Here is a 24,892-nt window from a genome sequence, read left to right as displayed (position 1 = left end):
CACTCTAACAAAACCAACATTACACCTACTACTAATATCCTTCATTACTTGTATTGTTAACATGAGCTTTGCAAATAAAAAACTGTAAACCTGTACCACATGTGACTACAATAGCTGATAACATCCTGTACAGTACAAACTTATTTGTCATGTGTATTATGAGCATTTAGAGGAGTCATTCTACTGTCCTTGTATTCTGTCTGGTGCCTATGGTTTAATGTAAGTCAAACACATCTTAATAAAAGTTGGACCTGCCTGTGGTTAAGTGAGAGTGGGGTTCCACAGACAGAGTGGTTACAGTACACTGGAAAACAGGTAACATCACCATGCATAGTCTTAGCTAACCTGGACACCTCATGAACAATGATACACCCCGGACAAACCTCACCACTTGCCTCACACAACAATAACATCACAATAAAATCATCTCCAACACACAACATTAATTATACTCTTGATTATCTGTGTTCTTGAGGCCTTATTACCTCTACAACATGAGACAAGTCTATGATACTGAACCATCCTTAGACATTTTGTTTAGTGAGATCCAAATTATAATTCAATATGGATTAAAAATGAAAGAAGAATATGAAGATTTAAGTCACTGAAGAGCTGTATAGATGAAAGAAAATAAAGATGGTAAGAGTGATGCAGATAACAGGTAAAGGAGTGGTTAAATAGATGAAGTACATAACAGGTGAAATGTTCCAGTAACACAAATGAACCAAACACCTCAACTTAGTCCAGGTATTGATATGAGACTGTAACTCAATATAGAGGACAGGGGTTCACTTTGTACACTGTCTGTAAGTTAATGATATGAGCAAGTGTGTGAGGGGAACACAATAGAGGTATGTATGTCTAGTTCTTGTCTCAACCATTTATAGCTGTTCTTTGTATATTTTGTATAACCCTTTTGTTACAAGTTTCTCTATTCCTTGATCTATCCAACACATATTTAGTTAACGTTCAAGAAGATTCATTGATATATAGATACCCATTTTCATCCTAAGTTTCAGGCAAGGACATAACCTCAAGCATTATGTTACTTACAAAGGCACTGCAATGCTCCTAAAGTTTACCTCCTGACGTGACTCACCATAACAAGCTCCTGTACTGACAACCACCACATCAACCTCTGTCTATATCACCAACAATATAAAATCTAATCGGTCATAAACTTCCCACGCTTAATTTAACAGATTTGTGTCTTTATAACAAAATTAACAATAACACACTTATCCCCATCTAGGGTTGGAACCTCCATCAGGCAGAGTACGATTCCCCATCACACTCAATCCACCGCTAGATGCTCCAAAAGACACACTTAGTAATATGTACAGACACCTGGACCTATATCTAGAGCATTTTGTGAGATGTGGCAACTCTGTGTTTGTTTACATCATGTTAAAACTCCCAGAATGGCCCTAAGGAACCTCACAATAGTAGCCAGATTATGTACTATGACCATTCCACAGAGTTGCCACATCTCACAAATGCTTCAGCCACTGTACTCTACCTGGTATAAGACTAGGCGACCGTACCTTCAAAAGCAGTTGGTGATAGACTGGGTGTAACTGAGATTAATACGCTCCTTGAATGGGTTAGTATGTGTTAATTTAATATACATGGGCAGTGTAGATGTGTTAAATTAATATATATGGGCAGTGTAGTATACTGTATATCCATTTGTGTTACAGAATATCCGTAAAATAAAAGGCTGTGGTACCACCCAAGTATTAATATTTCATATCTAAAATATACAGAATAATTATGATCTTCCTTTAATCTTTCTCTCTAAACAAACATTATCCTTTCCTGGTCAACAAATTATTAAAGAAATTAACAGAAAAACAATACCATTACTAGACTTTAAAAATACATAAGTTCAAAATGTTATAACTAAAAATTTTAAAATATTTCAAAAGTTTGGTTTATGTTGATAAATTTTGACCAGACAAAAAAGATTATAAATAAAAAAATAAAACCATAAATCAAATATAGAATATTAATAATATAAATAAGCAGTAATGCCTCACTAAGTCAAGCATAAGGTTCAAAATTCATCTAATAATATGAACTTCGTTGACTTGTGTGTCCTCTTACACACCCACGAGACTGGCACATGGATATACAGTTTGGTTTGGCGCACACACACACACACCTTATAATAATTAACTAATATGTAATAATTTCAATATCCAATAACACGAATAAACTTTATATTTCCATTTCCCATATTCCATAAAAGATAAAGTATTCTATATATTAATATTTCCACATAAAATTAACAGATAAACTTAAATGATACAAATTTCTAAACTTAATAATAGATTCTTAAAAAAAAAACTTCTCAATTCTTATATACATTACAAACATCATTCCAGCTCTAACAAGACAACTTAAGTGGTTCATTATCTAATCAATAGTTAAATGACCCTTTTAAAATGAGAGCATTGGTGGGATATTAAATATAGCTAAGAACACTACTGACCTCACATGGCAAAATGGTGCAGCTGACATTTTGGTGTTTTTTTTTGAGTTGTGAAAAAAAAATCCCATTGGTTCGTGTGTAAATTTAACGACTTAATCTCTCCCATATAATACAAAATTCTGGGAATGTGAAAACTATAAGAGAGAGGTTGAGGGGAGGGGTGCGAGAGGGCTGAGGGGGAGTGAGAGGGCTGAGGGGAGTGAGAGGGGGTTGGGGGGGTGGAGAGGGGTTGGGGGTGGAGGGGGGTTGGGGGGGTGAGAGGGCTGAGGGGGAGTGAGGGGGGGGATTTTTGCTTCCACACTCAAAGCATCAAAACCTCAAGTCATGCCACATTGTTCAAGTTAGGCACAGAATAACAGCTGCAGATTTAACATGGTACATACAGCTTATACAGACTAGCCCTGGTACAATGACTAAAACTAGCAGTAAGCATTATCACGGCCGCTACTAGTTTGGCTGGCCGCTAGGTAACTTAGGTATTAATAGTTATAATAGCTTCGTCAATCATAAGAGAGTAACCCTTAAAGATAAACATATAAAAAGAAAATTAAATAATGCATATCATTATATACCACAATATGCACGAAACAAGTCAATGCCTGAAGATTTCAAGTCAAGATATACATACATACATACATATATACATACATACATACATACACTTCCTATTATGCTTCAGAACAAGTTATTTTCACCTCGACAGTGTGACAAAATTCAATCAGGCTACAGCTTGAAATTCTGACTTCATATGAGACATTATTGCAGTCAAAATATCATTCACCCAATAATTAATACCTTGAGTGGCTATTCTTTCTCTTTTAAAAATCATGTAGAAATAAATAATAACTCTGTAATATCTACACATTTCCGGAGCCAACATGACACTTCATACGAATTAATCTCTATAATATCAATGTACATTATTTTGTAGAGCTAACATGACACTCCCACAAATTACAGCAAAGTAAGTTTTATGTACTGTAGTATTTCTTATGGTTCAATCTCTGTAATATCAATATACTGTACTGTATTCTGTAGAGCCAACACAACACTTCATGAATTTAGAGAAAAGTTTGACGTAATATTTCCTGTAGTTGAAAATACTACATAAATTTTAACATTGGGATCATCTAACAGAAAAAGTCTGGGAGGATGACAATATGGTTAATTAGTCTGGGTAGTACTGTGTCTGTCTGTCTGTCAATAAGTAGATACAGACATTCCTCAATTTCTGTAAGGGATCCATTCCAGACATTCCTTGATTCATGTGTAATATGTAAGGGTTTTATTCCAAGGATGCCTTCATTTACAAAAGGTGTTCCGTTCTAGGCATTCCTTGACGTACAAAAAGGGTTCCGCTCCAGAAAATCAGCCATTAATTGATACTGAGGAATGTCTGTAAAGTATTCTTATATAAACGTTAATTCTTACACTAGATTTCAGGAATTTCAGTATCAAAAGACAAATACATAAGACACACACAAGAATAAAATCCTCCAGTTGGCCAAGTATATCGAAAGTCTTAAGAGAATCAGGTTTAAGAGATCCCCTCTCTGTACCTCCTACCATTACCATCAGAACAAAATGTGAACCGAGTGTCACTTGATATTGCTTAAAGGGAATTCACCCATGACAATGAGCTATTTCCACAAGTAGGTTACATCTATTGAGGTATACACAACACATACATACATACATACAGTCATATTATTACACGCACACACACACGTACATACTTTGAAAAATGTGAAAAAAATAATTCAAAATCATTAAACAGTACTATCACATAATAAAGTTAACATGTGATTGATTATACAGTAAACCCTTGTTCTTATGTGCAGTGGTCATCCCTAGAGAGTCTGATGAAAACTGTGAATCCGTTAAATAATAGAAAAATAGGGTTAGTCGAGGGACCACGAAGACCATCCATTACAGCAATTTTACACCCCAGTTACTGTATTATAATATTACAATACAAAATTTACTGTACTACAAGAACCATCAGACGTTATATTGCCCCTATTACACATGTATATATTAAATCAGGTCAACAGTCACTCACGAACCATAAAACAAAATATCATGAGGGTTAAGGCCAAGACAAGTGCACTGTACAGGCATGTGGGGGGAAGTGAGGCGCTGAGCAAGTTCTGATTGAGTTGACGGGTGATGTGAGGCAAGGTAAGGTACTGCACACTCCACATAGGAAGGCTGGAGTGTAGTACTGTATAGTGAAGTGTGTAGTTGCCATGTAGTGAAGATGGAGAGAAAGGGAGGGGAATGTGTGAGAAAGATAATGGAGTGTGTGTGTGTGAATGTAAGGGGGAGGAAAAATGTGTGAGTGATAGTGTAGTGTGTGATTGTGAGAGGGAGTAGGAGGGAGTGAAGTGTGTGAAGGATAGACATGAGTGGCTTTTATGACACACCTCCACCACGGGCCAATCAGTGACCTGATCACCCCACACTACACATATACACTGTCTAGCAATTCACTGTACACGGACGCTTGCTCAGCTACCATGGCTGCCCTGCCAAGGACCCAAAAACCATGACCATTCAGAAACAAACACACAAGAAAATAAAATTCTCTAATCATTCAGTGTTTAAGTAAATCTTGTCTGTGGAGATTGCACATCAACGAGGGTTTACTGTAGGTAGACACACAGGAAAATGGATGGAAGGCCCCTGCCTAAAGTTTGAACTGTATATCAACCATCAAACCAAAGATGATAAACTTCTTTATATATGTGTTCTTAAGTTAAAAATACTTCTTTAACTGCCTACAACTTAACAAAATATGTCTTTCAAAATGAAAGCTTTCCTGTATATGTTATAGAAGAAAAACTTTTAGCTACCTGAAGCTGGTAATACAAAATGGGGTACAAAATCTCTGTACAGCATCTACAAGTTGTCCCGTCCAATGGTGCATGAGGCACCCTAGGTCGTGCTCATCATTATGTCAGTATAAAGTTGATGACTCTCCATTCTTATTTATAAACTTATCAAATTATACAATGTTAGTTCTGTGTAGCAAAGAACCAAAGATGACATTCTAAGCTGACAATATAAATAAAAGCTTTACATCAACAGGTTTGTACCAAAGTTTGTGTGCTAAAACAGAAAGAACTAAATTAATGCAAAGTAATGCAATTTTCCTCAAATAGTTTTGATTTTATGCTGGTTTACCACACAAGTATTTAACTAAACAGGAAACCATCTTGAACTGCATTCAAAACATTTCAAACACAACACCAGTATCAAGGTCAACACGTGAACTCTAAGATACAGCGCCACCATCAGTACTAAAACTCTTACATTTAATACTGACACAAACACTACTCTTGACTGGCTTCAATGTACTGTACTGGACCCACATAAGAGGTGGAGAAGAACTCTGTCCTGAGTACAAAGTTTAACATTCCTGAACGTTGTGTCCAAGGACTGATATGGTACACAGTAACAAAAATAAAATGGAGGGCACTGTGGTGGAGATGATTTGCAAATGTTTATAACAACTTGTAGAAATTTAAAATACATTCTAGATGTAAATTGCAGCTTCATCATACCATGTGATTGAGTTTTTCATTCTGGATCTGGTAGTAACATGCCTAAAAGTGGAAATAAAGATGCATATAAGAATATATTTATCACTCCTTAACTCCCTATACAAAATAAAAGCTTTTTTAATTAATATTCTTAGAGGTAATTCTAGGGAGCAGTCAGTGATAATTGTGATGTAAGTGGAAAATTTAAGACTAACTGACTGATTGATTGTGGTAATTACATCCCTGGCAACACAACAGCTTATGTCATATGCCGCTGAATTCACCAATAGGGATAAAAAGACTCACTCTCAGGGTAGTGAACATGATGCCCAGTTCTCCATGCTGCATGTGAGTATCCAACAAGTCATCCACTAATTGGATCTCTGCCCCCAGGTGCTGTATGCGGGATCTCACAACCACATACTGGAACACTGGGAAGAGGTCGTCCATACTCCATAAATAGTTGTTCCCCAGTTTGTTCATTACAGCCTGTGAATACACACGGTTACAGTACTCAAAATAATGTATAACACTCTCCTAGTAAGGCCTTTTATTAAGCAGGTGAGTGTCAAGTGTCATTACCTGTACTATATACTACCAAGTGATCCCTATACTTCTCACGAGACTTGATCACAAGGGCTAAGGAAGAGAGACAGTACACCTTCTCTCTAATATATCTCCTGTTGTGATAGACCAAGTTGTTTACCTTGCTCACTTGCTGGAAAGTACGGTGAATCAGTCCCAATTTATCCCGCGGACTGAAGGACGTCGACAGCATCTGAAGCGTCTCGATAGCTTCAGTGAAATGTTGGTCTTTTAGTGTACCCAATGTCCGACTACATTCCATGATGCTGGCTCCTTCAGGCAACCAAAACTTACTGTAACAAACCAGATTGATGCTAGGAAATTGTATTAATCTAAAATATAAGAGTAAATCCCAATTTATCAGGATCACAACTGCCCAGACAGAAACTCCTTGACACATAACTAAACATTACATTCACTTAATCTGTTCTACCATCTTATCTCCAGTCATTCCTCCATCTTCTACAACTCATATTATTTATTATCCATAATATTGACAAACTTTCAATAATTTATCTTTTGCATTCTATGAGTACTGTACTGTAGTGCTATATTATCTAATTATTTATTGATTCAATTCATAATACTGTACTGTATATCTAAAACAACAAAACTCTAAATCAAAATTCAAAACAAACTACTCCAAAACATTCATATTTATCAAGGATTGTTTTCCTACAGACATGAATAGAAACAGATCTGGCAACAGCACACATCTCTACTCACATTTCAATTAAAAAAAATATTATTCTAAGTTTCATTGTAAATGTTTTATCCAATGAGAAGTAATCCAATGTTTTCTTATAAGAGTAAACTATTTTTTTCACTGTACATATTACTCACACATCTACACCCAAGAAAGTCATAAGAGCGGTGTCTGGCTGCTTGTTCCACTTGAGCAGTCTCCTCCAGTACTCCTCATCCTTCTGCTGATGGTGCAACACATAGAGGGTGGACAGCGGGGAATAAACATGGGGTAGAAGCCAAGGGTGAATGACAAATGCCGGCGTCACCACTCTGAAACAATAAGGACAATTAATGATGCAGGGTCATATTCTTATCAGAGGACCTTAAATGATTATATTTTAGGACGTGCAGTAAATAGAAACCTAAAAATCAGTAGGAATAAAATCTGATTATTTCTAAGACAAAGGATCTAACATACTGTACATACAACAACATACCATTACAAGACCCACTATGAAACTCTTACCACCAGCTGACTCAAACTAATGGAAGCTAGAATGATAAATCCTCCAAAAGTCTGATAACTCACATTTCTTCTTGCTCTTCCATGTCTGGCTCCAGTAAGATGTTCTCCTCTTCCCTCGGCAGATCAGGAAATAACACCCGGGCCAACTGGTACAGCCTCGAGGTGAAGGAATGTACCTGGTGACCAATACTTGATTACTTACTACACACCACAACACCTCAGCATACAACTATACTCATTAACTCTCTATAATATTATAAAGTACTGTATACAAATGAAATAGTATACATATATCTATAGCATTATTACCAAAAGCAAGATAACTATAACCTAAACTTATTACAGCAATTAATTCAGCCATTAGTGATAAATAATAGAATGACATTACCGTGGTTATAAAAAACTTAATTGTAACATTTTGAACCAAGATTTCCCTGAAATGTAATTATATAAAGTCTTAGAAAAATCCCTGTGTACCTGAAGTAATTAATAATAAAGCTGTTCCTTGTTATACCTACACTGTTATATACCTTTATATACATACAGTAAATATTGGGAATGGTGTCCACTTCCAACATTTACTGGGACCATTTACAATATTTACTCCAAGCAGAAAAAGTAAATTGCTGTATTTTTATTTCTTACATATACACAGAGACTTTTTGAACACCATGTACATTCAAAAACAAACAGTTCTTTTAAATATAAGTAACTGACCTCCTGTACAGCGTAAGGTAAGAGCCGCGGGTGAGCCACAACACCCCCGTAGGTGGCTCTGAAGGCATCCACCAGAGACTGAAGCAAGTGCCCTAATGGATGTAGTCTGCTTCCAAATGCCTGCAGGGATAAAATTACCTATGAGATATCAAGTGTTGAGTAGGTGGTACAAGTAGATGAGACTGTGGTGTGGGGAGTGTATAGATAGGGGAAGCCTGACAGAGAAGCACCAGTAAGGAACTTGTGTCTTAAATCCTCTTTTCAATACTCACATAACTGTCTTCTTACACCATTCAGTTATTAATACTTCCATTGTCAACATCTTAATTCAACAGATCATAATTTGTTCTGATTCAACTATCTCTTTGCCAAAATTTAACTCTAGATGTTTTTTTAATTTTTCCACTAATTATACAAATCCTACACCGTGATTTTTTCTCCACTAAAGATTAACACTGTTGTGAAACACTTGAGACTACTGGAGCTAAAATACTTCACATCTGTTCATCCTGAAGACTAAATAAAACCCCTAACTCCATACACTCTCCCTTTACCTTACAATAACTCAGACAACCACAGATTTCATATGAAAGAACCTAATACAATATTCCATTACCTTGCCTAAATAAGAGTGAATTTCCATGAAGTCATGGTATGTGAGTTCTCCTTTTGTCTCAGGTATGCGGTCAATGCCGTCCAAGATGTCCAGCGGCCCCCCGTGACGCAGAGCTGCCTGTTTCTCCGTCTCCAATCTGGTGGCCAGTGTCTCCCACACCTGTAAATACGGCAACTCAATATTAACACATGATATTAATCATGATATTAATAACATACTGTAAACAAAACACTTAAATTCAGATAACAGTATAGAAAAATTCTATAAAATGGGGGATGAGATTGATCTTGAACTCCAATCTTCTAGCACTGAGTGTATCCCTTGTAATACTATACTGTACTATCATCTCACTAGGGGCTCGGTGTCCTCAGAGAACCGATCTATTTTGGGTATATCATCTTTCCCACCCATCACATCATCTCCCTCAAATGACAGGGATCGGGTGTAACAGTCACCCTCTGCAGAAATCAACCTATGAAGTTTATGTATGTTACTGAGCAGAAACAAAGTTAGTAAAGGAGAGACTAATGAAAAGTAATACTCCTTATCCTATTGAAGTATTTATTGAGTGGGTAAAAAACTTAAAGGACACCTCACTCATACTCACTTTGGTTGTGGACACCTCTACCCCACTAGATATGCCCAGCTGTTCCTGGCATTGACGGACAATTGCCGTCCACTTCTGGTCAGCACTCACACTCAGCTTTCCAAATGACCTAAACAATGAAATGGGCCGTAAGAATTGTCTATTAAGAGAAAATTTTATTGATTTATTAAGTCAAAACCAGTACACATTATTTAGCTGTAAGCCACAATATCACGTGTATTTAGTGAAGGTGGGACAACCCTTCAGTGAACTAGCATTCAAACTAAGTACATGTGTGTGTGTGTGTGTGCGTTCATTCTCTTAAATAAAATAAAAACTGAGACATACAAACAGTACAACATCACATAACTTACGCAGGAACATTCTCATCATCGGACGCACCACCGACACCTTTCTGCAGCATACCGTTGATCTTGATGCCATCCTCCCAGTTACCAGTGAACGTTCCCTCGATGGTGTCACCACTAGGATAATGAAGACTTCCTTTACCGGCAAAAGTTCCACCAACACCAAGTTCTCCCTCATAGTAAGTTCTGTCTTCAAACATCATGAGACCAAATCCCTAAATAAAAGGAAAAATAGTCATCATGTTATCTTAATTTGGGTTACAACTAAAGAAAGAAAGAAAAGGAATTTGATGTAGTTTCACGTTTTTTTCCATCCTGTGATGAAAGAAGCGTTATAAGATATAAACCAATGTTATCAATCACACATATGACCCACAAGTAGAGGCCAGACATTACCAAGTGTGTCCTCACCTGTACTCATCACAGAGACCACACTCATTACACGACCAAATAACAAACTTACCGTCAGTTTGTTTTGGTAGAAGTTTCCCTCGTAATAAACGCCGTTCATAGTAACAACCATCCCTGGGCCGTGACGGTTGCTGTTCTGCCACATGCCGAGGTATTTCTCACCTGCAAGAACCATCGCAATGTTGACAGGTAAATCACAGTACAGTAGATTACAGAATCTCATAAAAATCAGGAATTAATGCCATTATATTACAATAGGATATACTGGAAATCAATATCCCATAACAAGTCTTGAACCCATGACCAGGTAATATTCTGAATCTACGACCAGGTAATACTCTCAACCCGTGACCATGTAATACTCTGAACCCACAACCAGGTAATACTCTGAACCCATGAGTACAAGACCTGTATCCTTGATAATACTAACCCACATCTTGTCATCTTAGGTTCAAGCCACCATAACAGACAACACTTACGTTCATATACACAAACAATACAATTTTTTCCTACTTAAATTTAAATTCATCTTTTACAGGACTTAGTTATGTTATTCAATGATATATAAAAATAGTTAGAAAGAGAATCTACCTTTAACTATTTCGTCCAGCACACCGTACCCATGTTTGACGCCGTTACTCCACTCCCCCGTGTATATTGAAGCTGCCTGGGAGCTGAAGCGTCCCTTTTTGAGTTCTCCGTGACCGTGTGGCTGGCTCTCATGAAGGAGTCCAATGTATACATCCTTATTGGCATACCTGGGGAAGGGGGACATAAATTTATTAATACTATAGTTATACCTCTATTTAATGGACTATATGGAGAGGAAGTCTGTTATATCGAGGGTCCATTTGATGTGAAATAAAAACACAACTCCCTCAATCAATCAATCATGGAATATTTAAATAAAATGACAACTCCAATACCCTCAAGTTAAATTATTTCTGTTTGTGACATCTCCGACAGCTCACCTGATTATGCCTTTCCCCTCAAGTTTCCCGTTCTTCCACGTGCCTTCATATATGGTCACCCCACCAGTCGAGGGCACTTCTAGTCTGCCAGGTCCGTGATAGACACTCTGGCGGAACTGTCCCTCGTACCGTCGACCATCAGGCCACGTCATAGTGCCCTCACCATGCAGTTTACCACAAAACCACTGACCTGCAAAGATTATAATAAATACACTATCTTACTCTTGGTATTTATGGCTTGCCTACAGACTCTATCTAATATATCTTCTGTTCCTAAACTTGAGCCTCAGTGTGTACATGTCAGAGAGGAGGAACACACTACCTTCTCTCCCATGATAATAACTGAGATATGAGCTGAAGATGACATTTTAGTACAGTATTGTGTTTTGTTTCTTTCTTATGGGTTTATGGAGGATCTTCAGCAAATTTATAAGGTCATGGTACTAAGAGATATACCAAAAATAATGAAAGTACTTGAAGGTTAAGAAACTGAAGTACTGTATAGACAAACAGTAAAATAAAAGTATACTAATTGACTAAGAGACAGTGTAACTTACCAGAATATGTAGCATCCTTATATTGAGCATTTTTAGTAAAGGTGTAAGCAGCATTTCTAACAAGAGGAGGAGCCCTTGGGATGACCACCAAGCCAGCCTCTCCTGTACCATGAACAGATCTCTTGATGCCCTCCTGAAGGGCATATATCCACTGACCCTTGTCTGAACTGGTCGGGCTAGACAGTGTCAATGTGTCCTCAGGTAACGTGATATGAATGCCATTCTGAAATAAATGAATGATTGTATTAATTCAGTTTGATGGGAAAATATAAAACTTATGTTCTCTATATCCCTGTACACTACAAGACAGTCTTTCTGCCATCAAACTACAGTCACATATTTAGCCATCATCAAATAACTCGGCTACTCACCTCCACATACTCTATAATCAATGACCCAGAGTGTTTGATATAAATACTTAAAAAATAAAAAAAAATTCTCAAATTATTCAAAAATACAATCATTTACACCAACCTGAGCATTCAAATATGAAACATTCAGCTGTGATTGGCCATCGGATCATGCACAACATTCTACTGACAACACCAGAAATATAAAAGAAATAAGCCTGAGTGTTGTAGCCGAGGTCTTGACAGAAAAGTAACCAAACTGATGCCTTACAATACAGTGCTATACATTACATTGCATTTCCTACCTGTATACTTGAACTGTTTGGCACTGCCTCCACCCACATGGTGCTAAGATTATATGTCGTGAAATTTGAGTACTGCAAGTGCACCAAGACGTCAGTGAGCAGGACGAAAGAATGTGAGGAGAAGCGTCCAGCGTTGTGTACGTTGATGGGGTTGGCCCGAGACTCTCTGAGGAGCCTTCTTGAAGGGTTAGCCAGAGCCTCCACCATCTTGGGACTACATGTTTCCCAATATGCTTTAGTCGCCTCAGCTTCTATCTAAAAATTTACAAAACAAATATATTAATAACTGTAATAAATAAATAATAAACAAAAATAAATAAATAAACAATAAAGACTGTAGTACATTAAGTAGGATTAAGGACTTGTGTACGGGATCCCATCTGAGCTGAATAAAATTGTTTGCCGTTAGTTAAATAAAATATTATAAGTGGCATTCCTGTAGTGAAGGGCTTAAGGCATAGCAGTGCTGTTGAGAAATGAAATGTGGAGTTGTATGACAGACTTTAAGGTACAGTAATTAGTTAAAGAATATTAGGAATCAAATTAATACCCGAGAGAGAAAAAAATACATGTTATAAACACTCAAATATTTCTAGATCCATCAATAAACAGACAAATTCCAAAGCTCCATGATCCTTGACCTTATATATAATAAAACTGAAGAAATCTCCAAAAATACATCAAATTCATACCTGACTTTTTTGTGCTGTATTGGACAACTGCCTCCAGTGGGCGTGAGCGATCTTGATCTTGTCTAGCGTAAAAGGTGAGTAGTAAGTCTCAGTGTCGGTCTTCATGGAGTGGAGGAACTCAACATACTCATGAATGTGTTGTAGCGGCCGCAGGATCAGGTAAGCAAAGAGGTCGCTATTGGTCTTCCGCTTGTCTTCGGGGATCAGAGACGCTAATATGGTCTGGCATTTCTCCAACACCACATTGGCGTCCTTGCTGGAGATGGTGAGGCCGCTGATAGCAATGGCATCACACACCAGGTTCATGTATTTCTGGTATATTGACTTGTGTTCCTCTACCTGTCAACAACAATTGGTTATAAGGAGGAAAATTTTTGTTTTTTGTCCCTTGAAGCTAAAAAATTGTGATAAGCATAATTTTATATTTTCACTCTCCTTTATGCTACAACACACAACCTCTCCTTCCCAACTAAAATTTACAACACACACACACACACTAAATGAGGATAATATTATACAGTACTCCTAAGAATTAATATAAAAACAAACCTATGTAAGACTGAACAAAGGTAAAATTATTTTCCTAAGACTTCCCAAGACTAAGATAAATCAAGAAAGACTAATGTAAGACTGAAGGAATGATTACACTGTACTCCGAAGACAAGATACAATAAACAGAATAACAAAATACAGGTGTTACTAGTAATTAAGATGAGGAATTTCTCACCTGGCGGATAATTGGGATGACGGCGGTGACATCAGCGGCTTGGTCGTCTAGCATGTCACTGAGGCTGCTGGCTACTGCGTGTGTTATGTTCAGGTAGGCTTCTAAGAGTTCTTGTTTGGTCTGTTGTACTTGATTGCTGTCTACTGTTGATACAGAGATAAATAATATGCCACTGTGTAATCATCTAGGGTTCTCAAATAAATAAAAAACTCTGCATTATTATCAGTATTACTATGACCCAGTACAGTATTATTATCAGTGTTATCATTATTATCAACAGCCACGCACTACCTACCTGAAGAAGCACTACCCCCACCACCACTAGAGGCGCTGGTGTCCTTCTGAGCAGTGGTGGTGCCCTTGCTACTGTTACTGGCTGAACAGGTCGTGAGGAAAGGCTTCACCACAAGCTGGTTCACAGACTTCAGGAGACTCAGGTACTTGGTCTCATTCTTCAGGAATTTTATCACCTGTAAGAGGAAATATATCTTTATATATCCGTCCATTTCATAAAACCTTGGATAGTCTTTGTTATTGCCATTACATAAGTTCATCAAATATCAATCATTCTCTGTCTACTCTAATGTCTTTCTCTACCTATCCATCTATATATATATGAAATAGGTTTAAATCTTTTTACATTCCCCTAAATATAATACTACATTAAAATAGCTTAAAAAACTCTCCATATGTGTATACCTGTGGATGCATCTCATCAGCGGTGCAGACCACACTGTCACACTGACACAAGACTGATCTGCAGCGCGTAGTAGCATCACCAACTGGTATTTGCTGTACTGTTGCCTTCTCTTCCTCTCTGATCAATGAAAATTAATACCATATAAGACATAATGAACTTGAGGACCACATCCCTATAATGAACCCAAGAGACAACACAAAGTAATTATATATTTTGTAAGTAGATCATTGTCCTTATTACTTAAATATGTCCTTGATATTCCATTAACCTTATATTTTAATTTATTAGCTCGCTTTATCTACTAACTCAAAGTCTTAAGGAAAAAATATGAACATGAATGAACACTGACTCCTGTTGTCTCGGTAGGGTTGTCAAAATTCTTCATCCATTGTGTCATAATGTCTAGCACAAAATCAGAAATATATTTTTTGGAGTGTGTGTACAAGAAAACAAAAGCATAAGTCATTGATGTAAACGAAAGTGAGTCATCAATGTAAACAAACTTTCACCTTAATTTGCCAACATAGAATGTGAGGCCATCGATGGTGACAATGATGAGGTAGTTATCCCCTGAGGCCAGATCCCGAACCAGACCTCCATCGGGGAGATCTAGCCGTCTGGGAGAGATGATGGCCGCCGACGCATTTCCAAGTTTACTCGGAGACTTGTTCGGGGATTTGTTAGGTACGGGAGGAGTTCCAGGAGGTGCAGGAGGCCCACCTTGGCCCCCAGAGTTATCCCCCCATACAAACACCTGAGGAACACCTTTTAATCAGTCCACTGGTTCATGTTATGATGATACTGCAGTTGCCGCTCACAAATGGCACTATCAAATGTTATGTAATCAAACCAACACATCGTAAATTCAAGTTATCAATAATATATCATTAACAGGAACCTAAAAATCAGTACAAATAAAACCTGATCATTGTGAAGAATATATATGATCAGACTTTATTAGATCTGATTTATAAGTTTCTGTTTATTCCACATCTTAAAATATATTCAATCTCGAATAAACAACTGACGCTGTCCCATCAATGAAGGAAATATTAATAATAAAATAGAATATAAGGAAAAGTCTCGTTAATAAACACTGTCAAAATTCACAGACAAGATGGATGTTAACTCTTGCAGCACTCTGAGGAAGATGATACAAAACTCTCAGTAATTAGCGATATTATCCAATATATATGGAAAAGGAGGGATAACAAAGGCATACCAGAGAATTTTTTGACAAAATGATAAAATTCAAAGAGGAGCCTCGAAATATATCCAAATATTCATCCCAAAAGTGATTCCTGGAATATATCTTCCACCTAACCACTTCAAGTCTTTACCTAAATCAACAACAACATAGATTCTCCAGTGAGGTGAGGTAAAGGGAAGTGATGTGAGGTAAAGGGAGGTGAGGTAAAGTGATGGTAGATGAGATGATAGGGAGGTGAGGTAAAGGGAGGTGAGGTAAGGTGATGGTAGATGAGATGATAGGGAGGTGAGGTAAAGGGAAATACTGTAAAGTGAAGTGAACAAAGGTGATGGGAGGTGAGGTGAAGGGAAATGAGAGGAAGAATCATCAACAGATGCACAGTAATCCCTACACATGAAGTACTACCTTGAAGACCACCAAATAAAATAACAATCCAGGAAATAGACCAAAATCTGTAAGCCTCACTCAGATAAATTCAAAGAAACACATGTGGTATAGTAATTAGTTCAGACTGTACACATATTCATTTATCACCGAGGAATACGATATAGACTATAATATAAGTCAGTGCTAAATAATACCTCATAAAACTGTACAGAAGATAAGGAAAATACTTATATACACTATTATTTAAGTAAAAAAGCAATTAAATAAGAATAAGAGGCCATAATATATGAATCTTTTGTCTTTCATTGTGGATATTTCATAACCACATCATAGTAGTAATAACTTTGCTACCCAGTGACAAAATCTTCTCTCTCTCTCTCCCCACCAGTTACATCTTGCAACACTGGGAATAAATGCTTAATATATCACAGAAAATTACTTGATGACAACAAGATGAAAAAATACGAACTGAACCCCGACTAAAAATGGCTTTAACTTGGAATTTCTTGAGCTAACTATAATTCACAAGTCCCAAGCAAAACCCTGTCCAAAACTCACTTTCACATCAATACTGAAATATCCCATAAAGCGACTGAATCTACAATAAGAGAATAAACCAAAATTGACAAGGAGCGGCCAGACAGGGACATAGAGATGAACTGGCAGCATCACTTATATAATTCCTCATCTTTTGGTCAGGGATAAAAAGTTGGGCATCTCAAGGCTTAAGATTATATGGAAACAGATATTAATATAACATGCAGAGCCGGGTAAAGATGTGTTTTAGTAAGACAGACACAAGACCGTGAAATCTTGTGAATTTATAAAGCATTAGAATACGTACTGTAAATATAACTAATGGATACTCCTCTAATAAAGATGATATATTTACCTATGAATCACAATAAAACTTCTCAAAGCATTTATCTCACCCTAAGTCCACAAAGCAGATGACTACACAGCACTGGACCAGAGAGATAAAATTCTACATCGTCAGAAGCGCTTGCAACAGTGAGTGAGGAAGGTGGTCATTCTAACCTTCAAATTAGTAGTAATAATCAATCACAAAAGACTGACTTAAACAATGCTAAATTTCCAGCCAGTTGTAGAAGCTGATGTGGCATGCAGTTATCGTTTAGTTTCACTTACAACAAAATACTGAATACTGTACTAGCCTCAGAACAATACAACTGCATACTCAGAATAACAAACATCACTCACACAGTCCCGAGTCAGTGTCAAATATGATTTTTTTAACCTATTTACATCATAACTGAAATATAGTACTTTAAAGAGTCCATTATTTTAGTTTATACATTTAAAGAGAAAACCTACCATAGCAAGACATAACTGTATAATGTATTCAAAATCCTATTACAGTATTTATTACCAATCAATCACAGTACCAACGCCATATCTGAGGGTTGGCGGCCACGGTCCTCCACTATAGATAATTATCATAAGCCCCACCAAACATTGAATGTAATGTCACTCAGTTTAAAGAAGGTGTTACTGAAAAACTGGAATGGGTAAACTTAAGCATCCCTGACCCTATAAGCGACCGTGACCCTATGAGAATCCCTTGTTTGCCCGGGAGCTCGTCAGCACTCTATAGCATCGAGACTTACGGAACTGATTCTTCGCTGGCTGAAAACGAGGAAATTAATGTAACTCCGACCAAATCAAAGCTAAATCCCCCAATCAGGTTTTATAATGTTCCAGTTGTGTAGTCGGCCAGATATTAAACATATTTCCGTATTCTTATCAATAAACAATACTGTACATCACTAAATTCCCGTAAAAACTTTTAATTCTAATTCTGTCTCAAACTAGATATATTTTTTAATATAGTTTTCTTGGGGGCTTACAATGAGCAGTACAATAACAACACAAACTACTGTACCATATTGTTAAAAATAAGCATCTAAAACTAATTTTATATCGTTCATGAACTACCGTATATCACTTGTCATTACTACTACTATGACTAGCTATTTTAATCACTATTACTATTAGTATTTCAAACTAATTATGCATAGTGAAACCTCTATTTAATGGAATATATGGAGAGGAAATCCCATTATATTGAGGGCCCATTATATATAAAACCTCCATCTAATGAACTAAATAAATATTAAAGTCTGTTATATATCAAGGGTTTGTTAGACGTGAAACCCCCTTCTAATGAACTATGGCAAGAGAGAGACAAGTCCACTATATAGAGGTTTTACCTTACATCATTCCTTTATAACTAACTATCAATAACAAAACCCGAGTGGCGATAACTACAGGTAACTACGTAGAAACGCGAATTAAAATCTTCTCAACGGCAGAATTTGACACTTGACTGAGGACTGTTTGAGTAAAGCATCGCCATGATAGTTATTACTCCACAATCTAGCAGACCAACAGCACTACACAGAAACCTTCCAATATGACGACTTTTGGGACTTTGGCTCCGATGTTGTATGATCAACTTCCTCACTAGTATCTTTTGCTTCCCATATATAAACCTAGAAAATAAAGCAAATTAGGTTAGGGTGGGGGAAATAAAGCCTCGACTCGGTTACCTTAAGAGAATAAACACTGAAATATCAAGAGAATTAATCGATCACCGTCGTCAGGGACATCCACGCTTTCAACCATGTCTGTGTGTGTGTGTGTGAGTGTTAGTATCGGTCCTTTACCACAAACATCAAGACTTCTGGAGTATTCCCTTAAGAGTATTGAACCCTTTCAAACCTCATCTTCCTGAATCAAAAAGCCAACATGTAGAATCTATAATTAAATTGGTAATCTAACATGGCATTAATATACAACTAAAAAAACATAAAAAATAAATATATAAACAGTAAATCTATAACAGGTATTTATAAACTCAACAATTTAACTTACAATATCACCTCTAAAACTAACATATAAAAAAAAAAAAGGTAAAGTAAATCTGTACTTATAAACTTAACAACTTAATTCAGAGTAATACCTAAAAAGTAGTTAAGTACATTAGGTTAACTTACAAACTGGAACTGACCTGTCCGTCAATAGTAAGAGCGGCCGTGTGGTGGGAGCCGCACACTACCTTGGTCACCCCCATGTGGTTCAAGGATAGCACGCTGGTTGGTGTTGATCTGTGGCTAAGGTCTCCAAGCCCAAGTTGTCCCTTATTAGCAGAGCCCCAAGCCCATACCTGCCAGTAGGTCAATTGAAAAGTAGACAATAGTAACAAAAAAAGTAGAGATTAAATTTTTACTTCTTTTATGTTTTATGAAGACACGTCAGGTGAACAGGAAGACATAAAAGATGGCTGTAATATGGCTGGACAAGGTAATAATAATAATAATGATAATAATAATAATAATAATAATAATAATAATAATAAAAATAACAATAATAATAAAAATAGGTTCTGGCCACCATATCTTTCTAAAGAGAGGATTATGTACAAGAGTTATCATTCCTAAAAGATAAATAAGGCAACAAGGTTTAGACAAGTCACATTTAAGTAAACACCTTAAGAGTAGTACATCATTTACCTCAGTGTTCAATATATGTTGTCCTCCATCAATGATAAGTGTAGCATTTTTGGCCACTTGTTCGGGACCTTTCTCAAGAGTCAGTATGCCATCTCTGCCAACTTTGGGAAAGCTCAGACCCCCGGATGCTGTTCTCATGTGAGTCTTTTTACGGCATAATTCGTCCGAGAGTCGACGTGGAAGACTGTTGCACTCGTAGGAATCACTTTTACTCATTTTAGGCATCGGGGCTTTGTCATAGAACGTGTCTAAACTGAACGGGTCGGAGTCTGGGGTAAGGTCGTGCAGCTCACCGTCGGCACACTCACTGCTACTGAAATGCCGCGACAACTGCCCCACTTTATCACTCACGGTTCGGACGCCGGTCGCTACGAGACTTGCCGCACTGTTTGCTGCACTTGCTACATTTTCCTTAATAAGCTCTGTAGCACTGTCTATGTGGTATTTGTTATTCAATTTTTCATTATCTATAATACATTCACCCTGTTCTAGACTTGTTGTTGTCATCCAAGATAGTTGTCTAGATATAAACTGTCGGGCAGCGTCTGCATTAATGAATAAGCTATTACTACCCCCTGAGCTTGATTTCCTTCCCCCTGCCTCTCCTCCCATGTCTGTCTCATCATCATTACATTCAACAACTTCAAACTCACTGCCCTCACTCTGTTTATGTACTCGAGCCATATCTTTTAATTCAATTCCTGTCCGTAATTCAACCGGGGTATTTAGCGTCGTTCCATCGCAGGAAACTTCTCCCGACGTCGGATCTAACTCATCCGCGACGTAATCCGATGATTCGCCGTCCTCGTGAAAAACACTATTCCTGGAGGACCGGCCATCCATGTTCACACTACTCGGAGCGGGTGACAACAGATCACATCTTCTGTCGGTGTTGAAATATTCCTTCCTTACTGCCAACCCCAAAGGACACTTATCATAGTCATCTCCGTCCTCGAAGAGCACGCGGTCTCCTGTCTCTCGACGACACTGCTCGCACGATCTGACGTAAGAGTCAAAGTCGGGGAGGTTGTCTGACTCTGGTGTGTTGTCGTGGAGTACAGGAGGCAGAGCTTCCACCAGAGCAACAGTGAAGTACGCTCCAGCCTCCACCTGCATTATCCTCCTTCCCTTAAAGAAGTCAACACGTGCTGGGTTTGTGATCTCATTCTCGGTCTTGTTTGTGAAGAGTCCTGACAAAATAGAGAAATAATAACCCATTAGTAGTAAAGAATCATAACAGTACTATAAAATTTTATCATATTTATATTTCCTTGATACATGACATAAAAAAGGGAGACATAAACTAACACAGGAATTTAATGTTTGAGTTTTTATGAGTCCAGACCCAAAAACCTTCGTCAATCCGGATCTTGGGTTCCTTAAAGACACCCAACAACATACCTAACGCTGGTCCACGTCCCTGTACCCATATCTCATCTTTAGCACTCAGGAACAATATGTGGTCACAACCGGCCGCCACCGCCCGCACCCGAACTTTACGTCCTTTCTCTTCCTGGCCATGGGTACACGTCTTCTTTGGCTCCAGGACGGGTAAGGTTCGGACGTCTCCTCCCTCTAGGTCCCGAGTGAAGACCTCCCCGGCGTCCGTGACAAACACCACCTGTCCTCTGTACACCGTTGCATCGCGAACACATCTGCTGCCAAGCTCAACCTGAAATAAGGAAACTTTATAATTTTTCAGTTTCAGATGTAATTTTTTTTTCAGTTTCATAAGTAAATTTAAGGTTTCATTAGCAAATTTATTAAGTTTCAGAAGCAAATTATTTCAGTAAAACTTTAAAATGCAGCAGTAAAAAAAGACCATAGTTAGGTAAATTATAGTTCTCTACACAGTAAACTAATAAATAGAGGATAATATTAAAATACAAGAAAACAATAATCAAATAAAAACATTCAACAGGCGTAGCCATTCATATGTGAGAGTAAATGCAGGAGTAAGTGTGAGCTGTGGGGCAGGAAGAGGAAGTGAGGCAGTGTAAGTGATATCTCCATGGTTAATCTGCACCCTTATGGATGAACCAACAAAGGAAAATGAATATGGACTCTATACCAGGATACAGTAAGTGCTTTTTCTGCCGAGTGGAACACAAGTGCAAAAAGGTGGTACATAATTCTGCTTGTTTTTGTGTGAGTAGGAATTTGAAGGAAAATTTTAATAAGCGTAATATTCTTTTGAGAGAGGAAATACGGTAGTTTGAATTAATAGATCTTACACAAACTATATAGAAAAAAAAATCTATCAATCAGTTCAATTATAATGAAGAATGAGATACCGTATTGGAGATAGTTAAATACTTTGACTAAATTATATCATGGGTTCAACATACCTGCTTCAAACTGCCTCTCTCTTGTCCAGTGTATTGACCAATGTATAACCTGCCGCCGGCCGTAACAAAGACCGTCGTTTCTTTTGACGCAGCGACCCTAATCACCGTCTCGGTGGGCACGATGAGCATGTTCCTGGGGTCTCCTCCCCTCCACCCATACGTTGCTACCATCATACACTGTAAACAATAATGATTAATAACTAAAAGAAAATATAAATCTGACGATTGACATGAAATTAATGTGTTCAAAGATTAACTGATATTAGAATAATTTATCTATACATGTGAGAAAATCTGACAGGAAAAATAATCACATTTAACAATATGATTTTTATATGATTCAGTGTTGTAACCGACCATAAATATGAGTTATAATACCACTACTCAATTACTGAAACTATTATCACTTCTTTACCCCCACCCACACACCACAGTACACCTACACAAGTTAATACAATAGTTAATACAATACAGTAGTCACATCAAATACAAATTGAGTTTTGATAAGTAAAAATAAATATTATATCTCACTAAATAATAACTGCACACACACATGTAATATAACAAACTTGTCTGTAGAAACTCTTCACTGAGCAGAACACACACAATGTTTAACCAAATAACCACAACACTACAGTTTATAAACACACACGACCTGCATATCTTATCACTGATACCACTAAGCATCCAAAGAACAAAATGATAAGATGATAACTATTAAAAGGATGGCCAGTAAAAGGACGTCGTGTAAATAAAACCAGATTTGTAGTTCACGGGGTACAGTAAAACCTCCATTTAACGCACTATATGGGGAGGAAAGTCCGTTATATTGAGGGTTCGTTAGATGTGAAACTTCCATCTAACGGATTATAAAGAGTGATGTCCGTTATATGGAGGTTTTACTGTATATGACAAAGCTAATATGGGTGTCACATTGGCCTAGGGTGACTCAGCCCTGTAAAACACACTGCTTATCACAAGAGACATTTCACATTCTTTACAACATTTCACATGGCTAATCTTTTAACCACTGGAAAAAAATGTTCAACTGTAATAAATATCAAGTGATTATTTAGTGTTTTATAAAGTTACATCTCAGAAATATTATCAAAGAGGAAAAAACATTGAAATAATTACTGTATTTGTACTGTAATATATAAATACGATGTACTAGTGATAAAATAAGCTGGGGTGGAGATTTTTCAGGTAATCGATGAACCGACCTAACCTATTTATCATAACAGGGAAGTATATAATTTATGGTTAGGTTAGGATAGGTATGTTTGGTTAAGTTAGGATAGATATGTTTGGTTAGGTTAGGTAGGTCTGGTTAGGTTAGGTTATTAACTGAAACATAAACATGGTGTTCTCAGATGACAGAGTATATTCGCTTAAAAAGGAACTTAACCGTTTTCAGACACATCCCTTGCCGGATCTGGTCGATATTAACAGAATTTTGTGACTCCATTCCCTAAAGGGTTAAGAAAGTTTGAATTCCTCCACCTGGTTTTAAATACTCTTGATATGATAGCTGATTTAGAGGATTATATAAAAAAACTGAAACATGGAACTACCCAATTTAACTATACAGCATTACCCAATCAACTGTTAATATAGTAAAGGTTTATTTGTACTGTATATGAACACGTCAGTTATATATATTGTTTTTAATTTCTAGTTCATGTTTTCCTTGTTACTCCACCAATTTACAATAGCTACAATACAGGTCTATGAAACACAACCCTGGCAGTATAGATTATAAAACATTATAATGAAATAGAAAGTTGATTTCCTCCTTAACCTTCACCAAAAGTATATCTTAACTACTTGTCAAACAGCACCTGATCTAGATACACGAGACAGGAAGACGAGAGAAAATTATATTATTCTCGCTGTTAAAACATACACAACCACACGAGTACAGCAATTATGTTAGGATACGATGATATCCACCACATATAAACCACATATATATTATAACCCACCACATAGCTATTCCCAACACATATTACCCTGGTGAATACACGTCCCCTACCAAGGTTGTTCATGAATTACACCACATAAACACATATCTCCTCGCCATATAACCCAGTAAATAATATTCCCCTTGGTATCTCCTCATTATAAAGATATTAAGGATAATTCCCAGATGAAAGGATATAGAGAAGTGTTGGTAACCTTAGTGTGAGAGTCATGGGGAGAGGACAGCGTCACCTTCCTACGTCGTCTGTACTCTCTCTACCTCGTCCCTCCCACTGTTGCCCCAGTCTATATTCAGGAGTAAATATTATCAAAATCCTATCACATAATAAATAACATAAAATAACGCCCTATATGAATCTAAATATCTGTATTTAATTATTATCCAGTAATTTATTATTTTTTTTAGTTTTATTAATGCTTTTATGATGATTTTTTTAGTTGGTAATATATATATTATTTGCCATGAACACTGAAATTTATTATTATCCCTAATGATTTATTTTATTATATTTCTAAATTTTATTTTATATATGTACGTTTACTTTATTTGTTTTGTTATGTTAGGAATATATTTAAACCTTATATTATCCTGGT

General features: G+C 37.0%; 1 protein-coding gene across 3 annotated transcripts; it reads right to left on the bottom strand.

Annotated features, from left to right (window-relative positions):
- Positions 1–2,741: 2,741 nt before the first annotated feature.
- Positions 2,742–24,564, bottom strand: LOC121856302 (alsin-like). Of its 3 annotated transcripts, none has more exons than XM_042351771.1 (25): positions 24,494–24,564; positions 22,316–22,492; positions 21,369–21,639; positions 19,968–21,157; positions 19,466–19,621; positions 18,861–18,947; positions 15,347–15,591; positions 14,837–14,954; positions 14,433–14,607; positions 14,138–14,280; positions 13,411–13,749; positions 12,719–12,973; positions 12,064–12,286; positions 11,507–11,696; positions 11,127–11,293; positions 10,588–10,697; positions 10,131–10,339; positions 9,778–9,886; positions 9,171–9,329; positions 8,555–8,674; positions 7,901–8,013; positions 7,468–7,641; positions 6,746–6,917; positions 6,346–6,528; positions 2,742–6,102 (listed from the first exon to the last, which is right to left on the bottom strand). In XM_042351771.1, the coding sequence occupies exons 2-25, from the start codon at positions 22,487–22,489 to the stop codon at positions 6,055–6,057; spliced, it is 5,130 nt and encodes a 1,709-aa protein (XP_042207705.1). In that variant the 5' UTR covers positions 22,490–22,492; positions 24,494–24,564; the 3' UTR covers positions 2,742–6,054. The 3 variants fall into 3 exon arrangements, with proteins under 3 accessions (XP_042207705.1, XP_042207704.1, XP_042207707.1); XM_042351770.1 differs by lacking the exon at positions 24,494–24,564 and adding an exon at positions 22,869–22,930; XM_042351773.1 differs by lacking the exons at positions 18,861–18,947; positions 24,494–24,564 and adding an exon at positions 22,869–22,929.
- Between the last annotated feature and the right edge of the window lie 328 nt (positions 24,565–24,892).

The sequence above is a fragment of the Homarus americanus genome, unplaced genomic scaffold, assembly GCF_018991925.1.
Source record: "Homarus americanus isolate GMGI-L3 unplaced genomic scaffold, GMGI_Hamer_2.0 scaffold48220, whole genome shotgun sequence".
Taxonomy (NCBI): Eukaryota; Metazoa; Arthropoda; class Malacostraca; order Decapoda; family Nephropidae; genus Homarus; species Homarus americanus.
The sequence above is the reverse complement of the archived record's forward strand: the minus strand, read 5'-3'. Positions and strand labels throughout refer to the sequence as shown.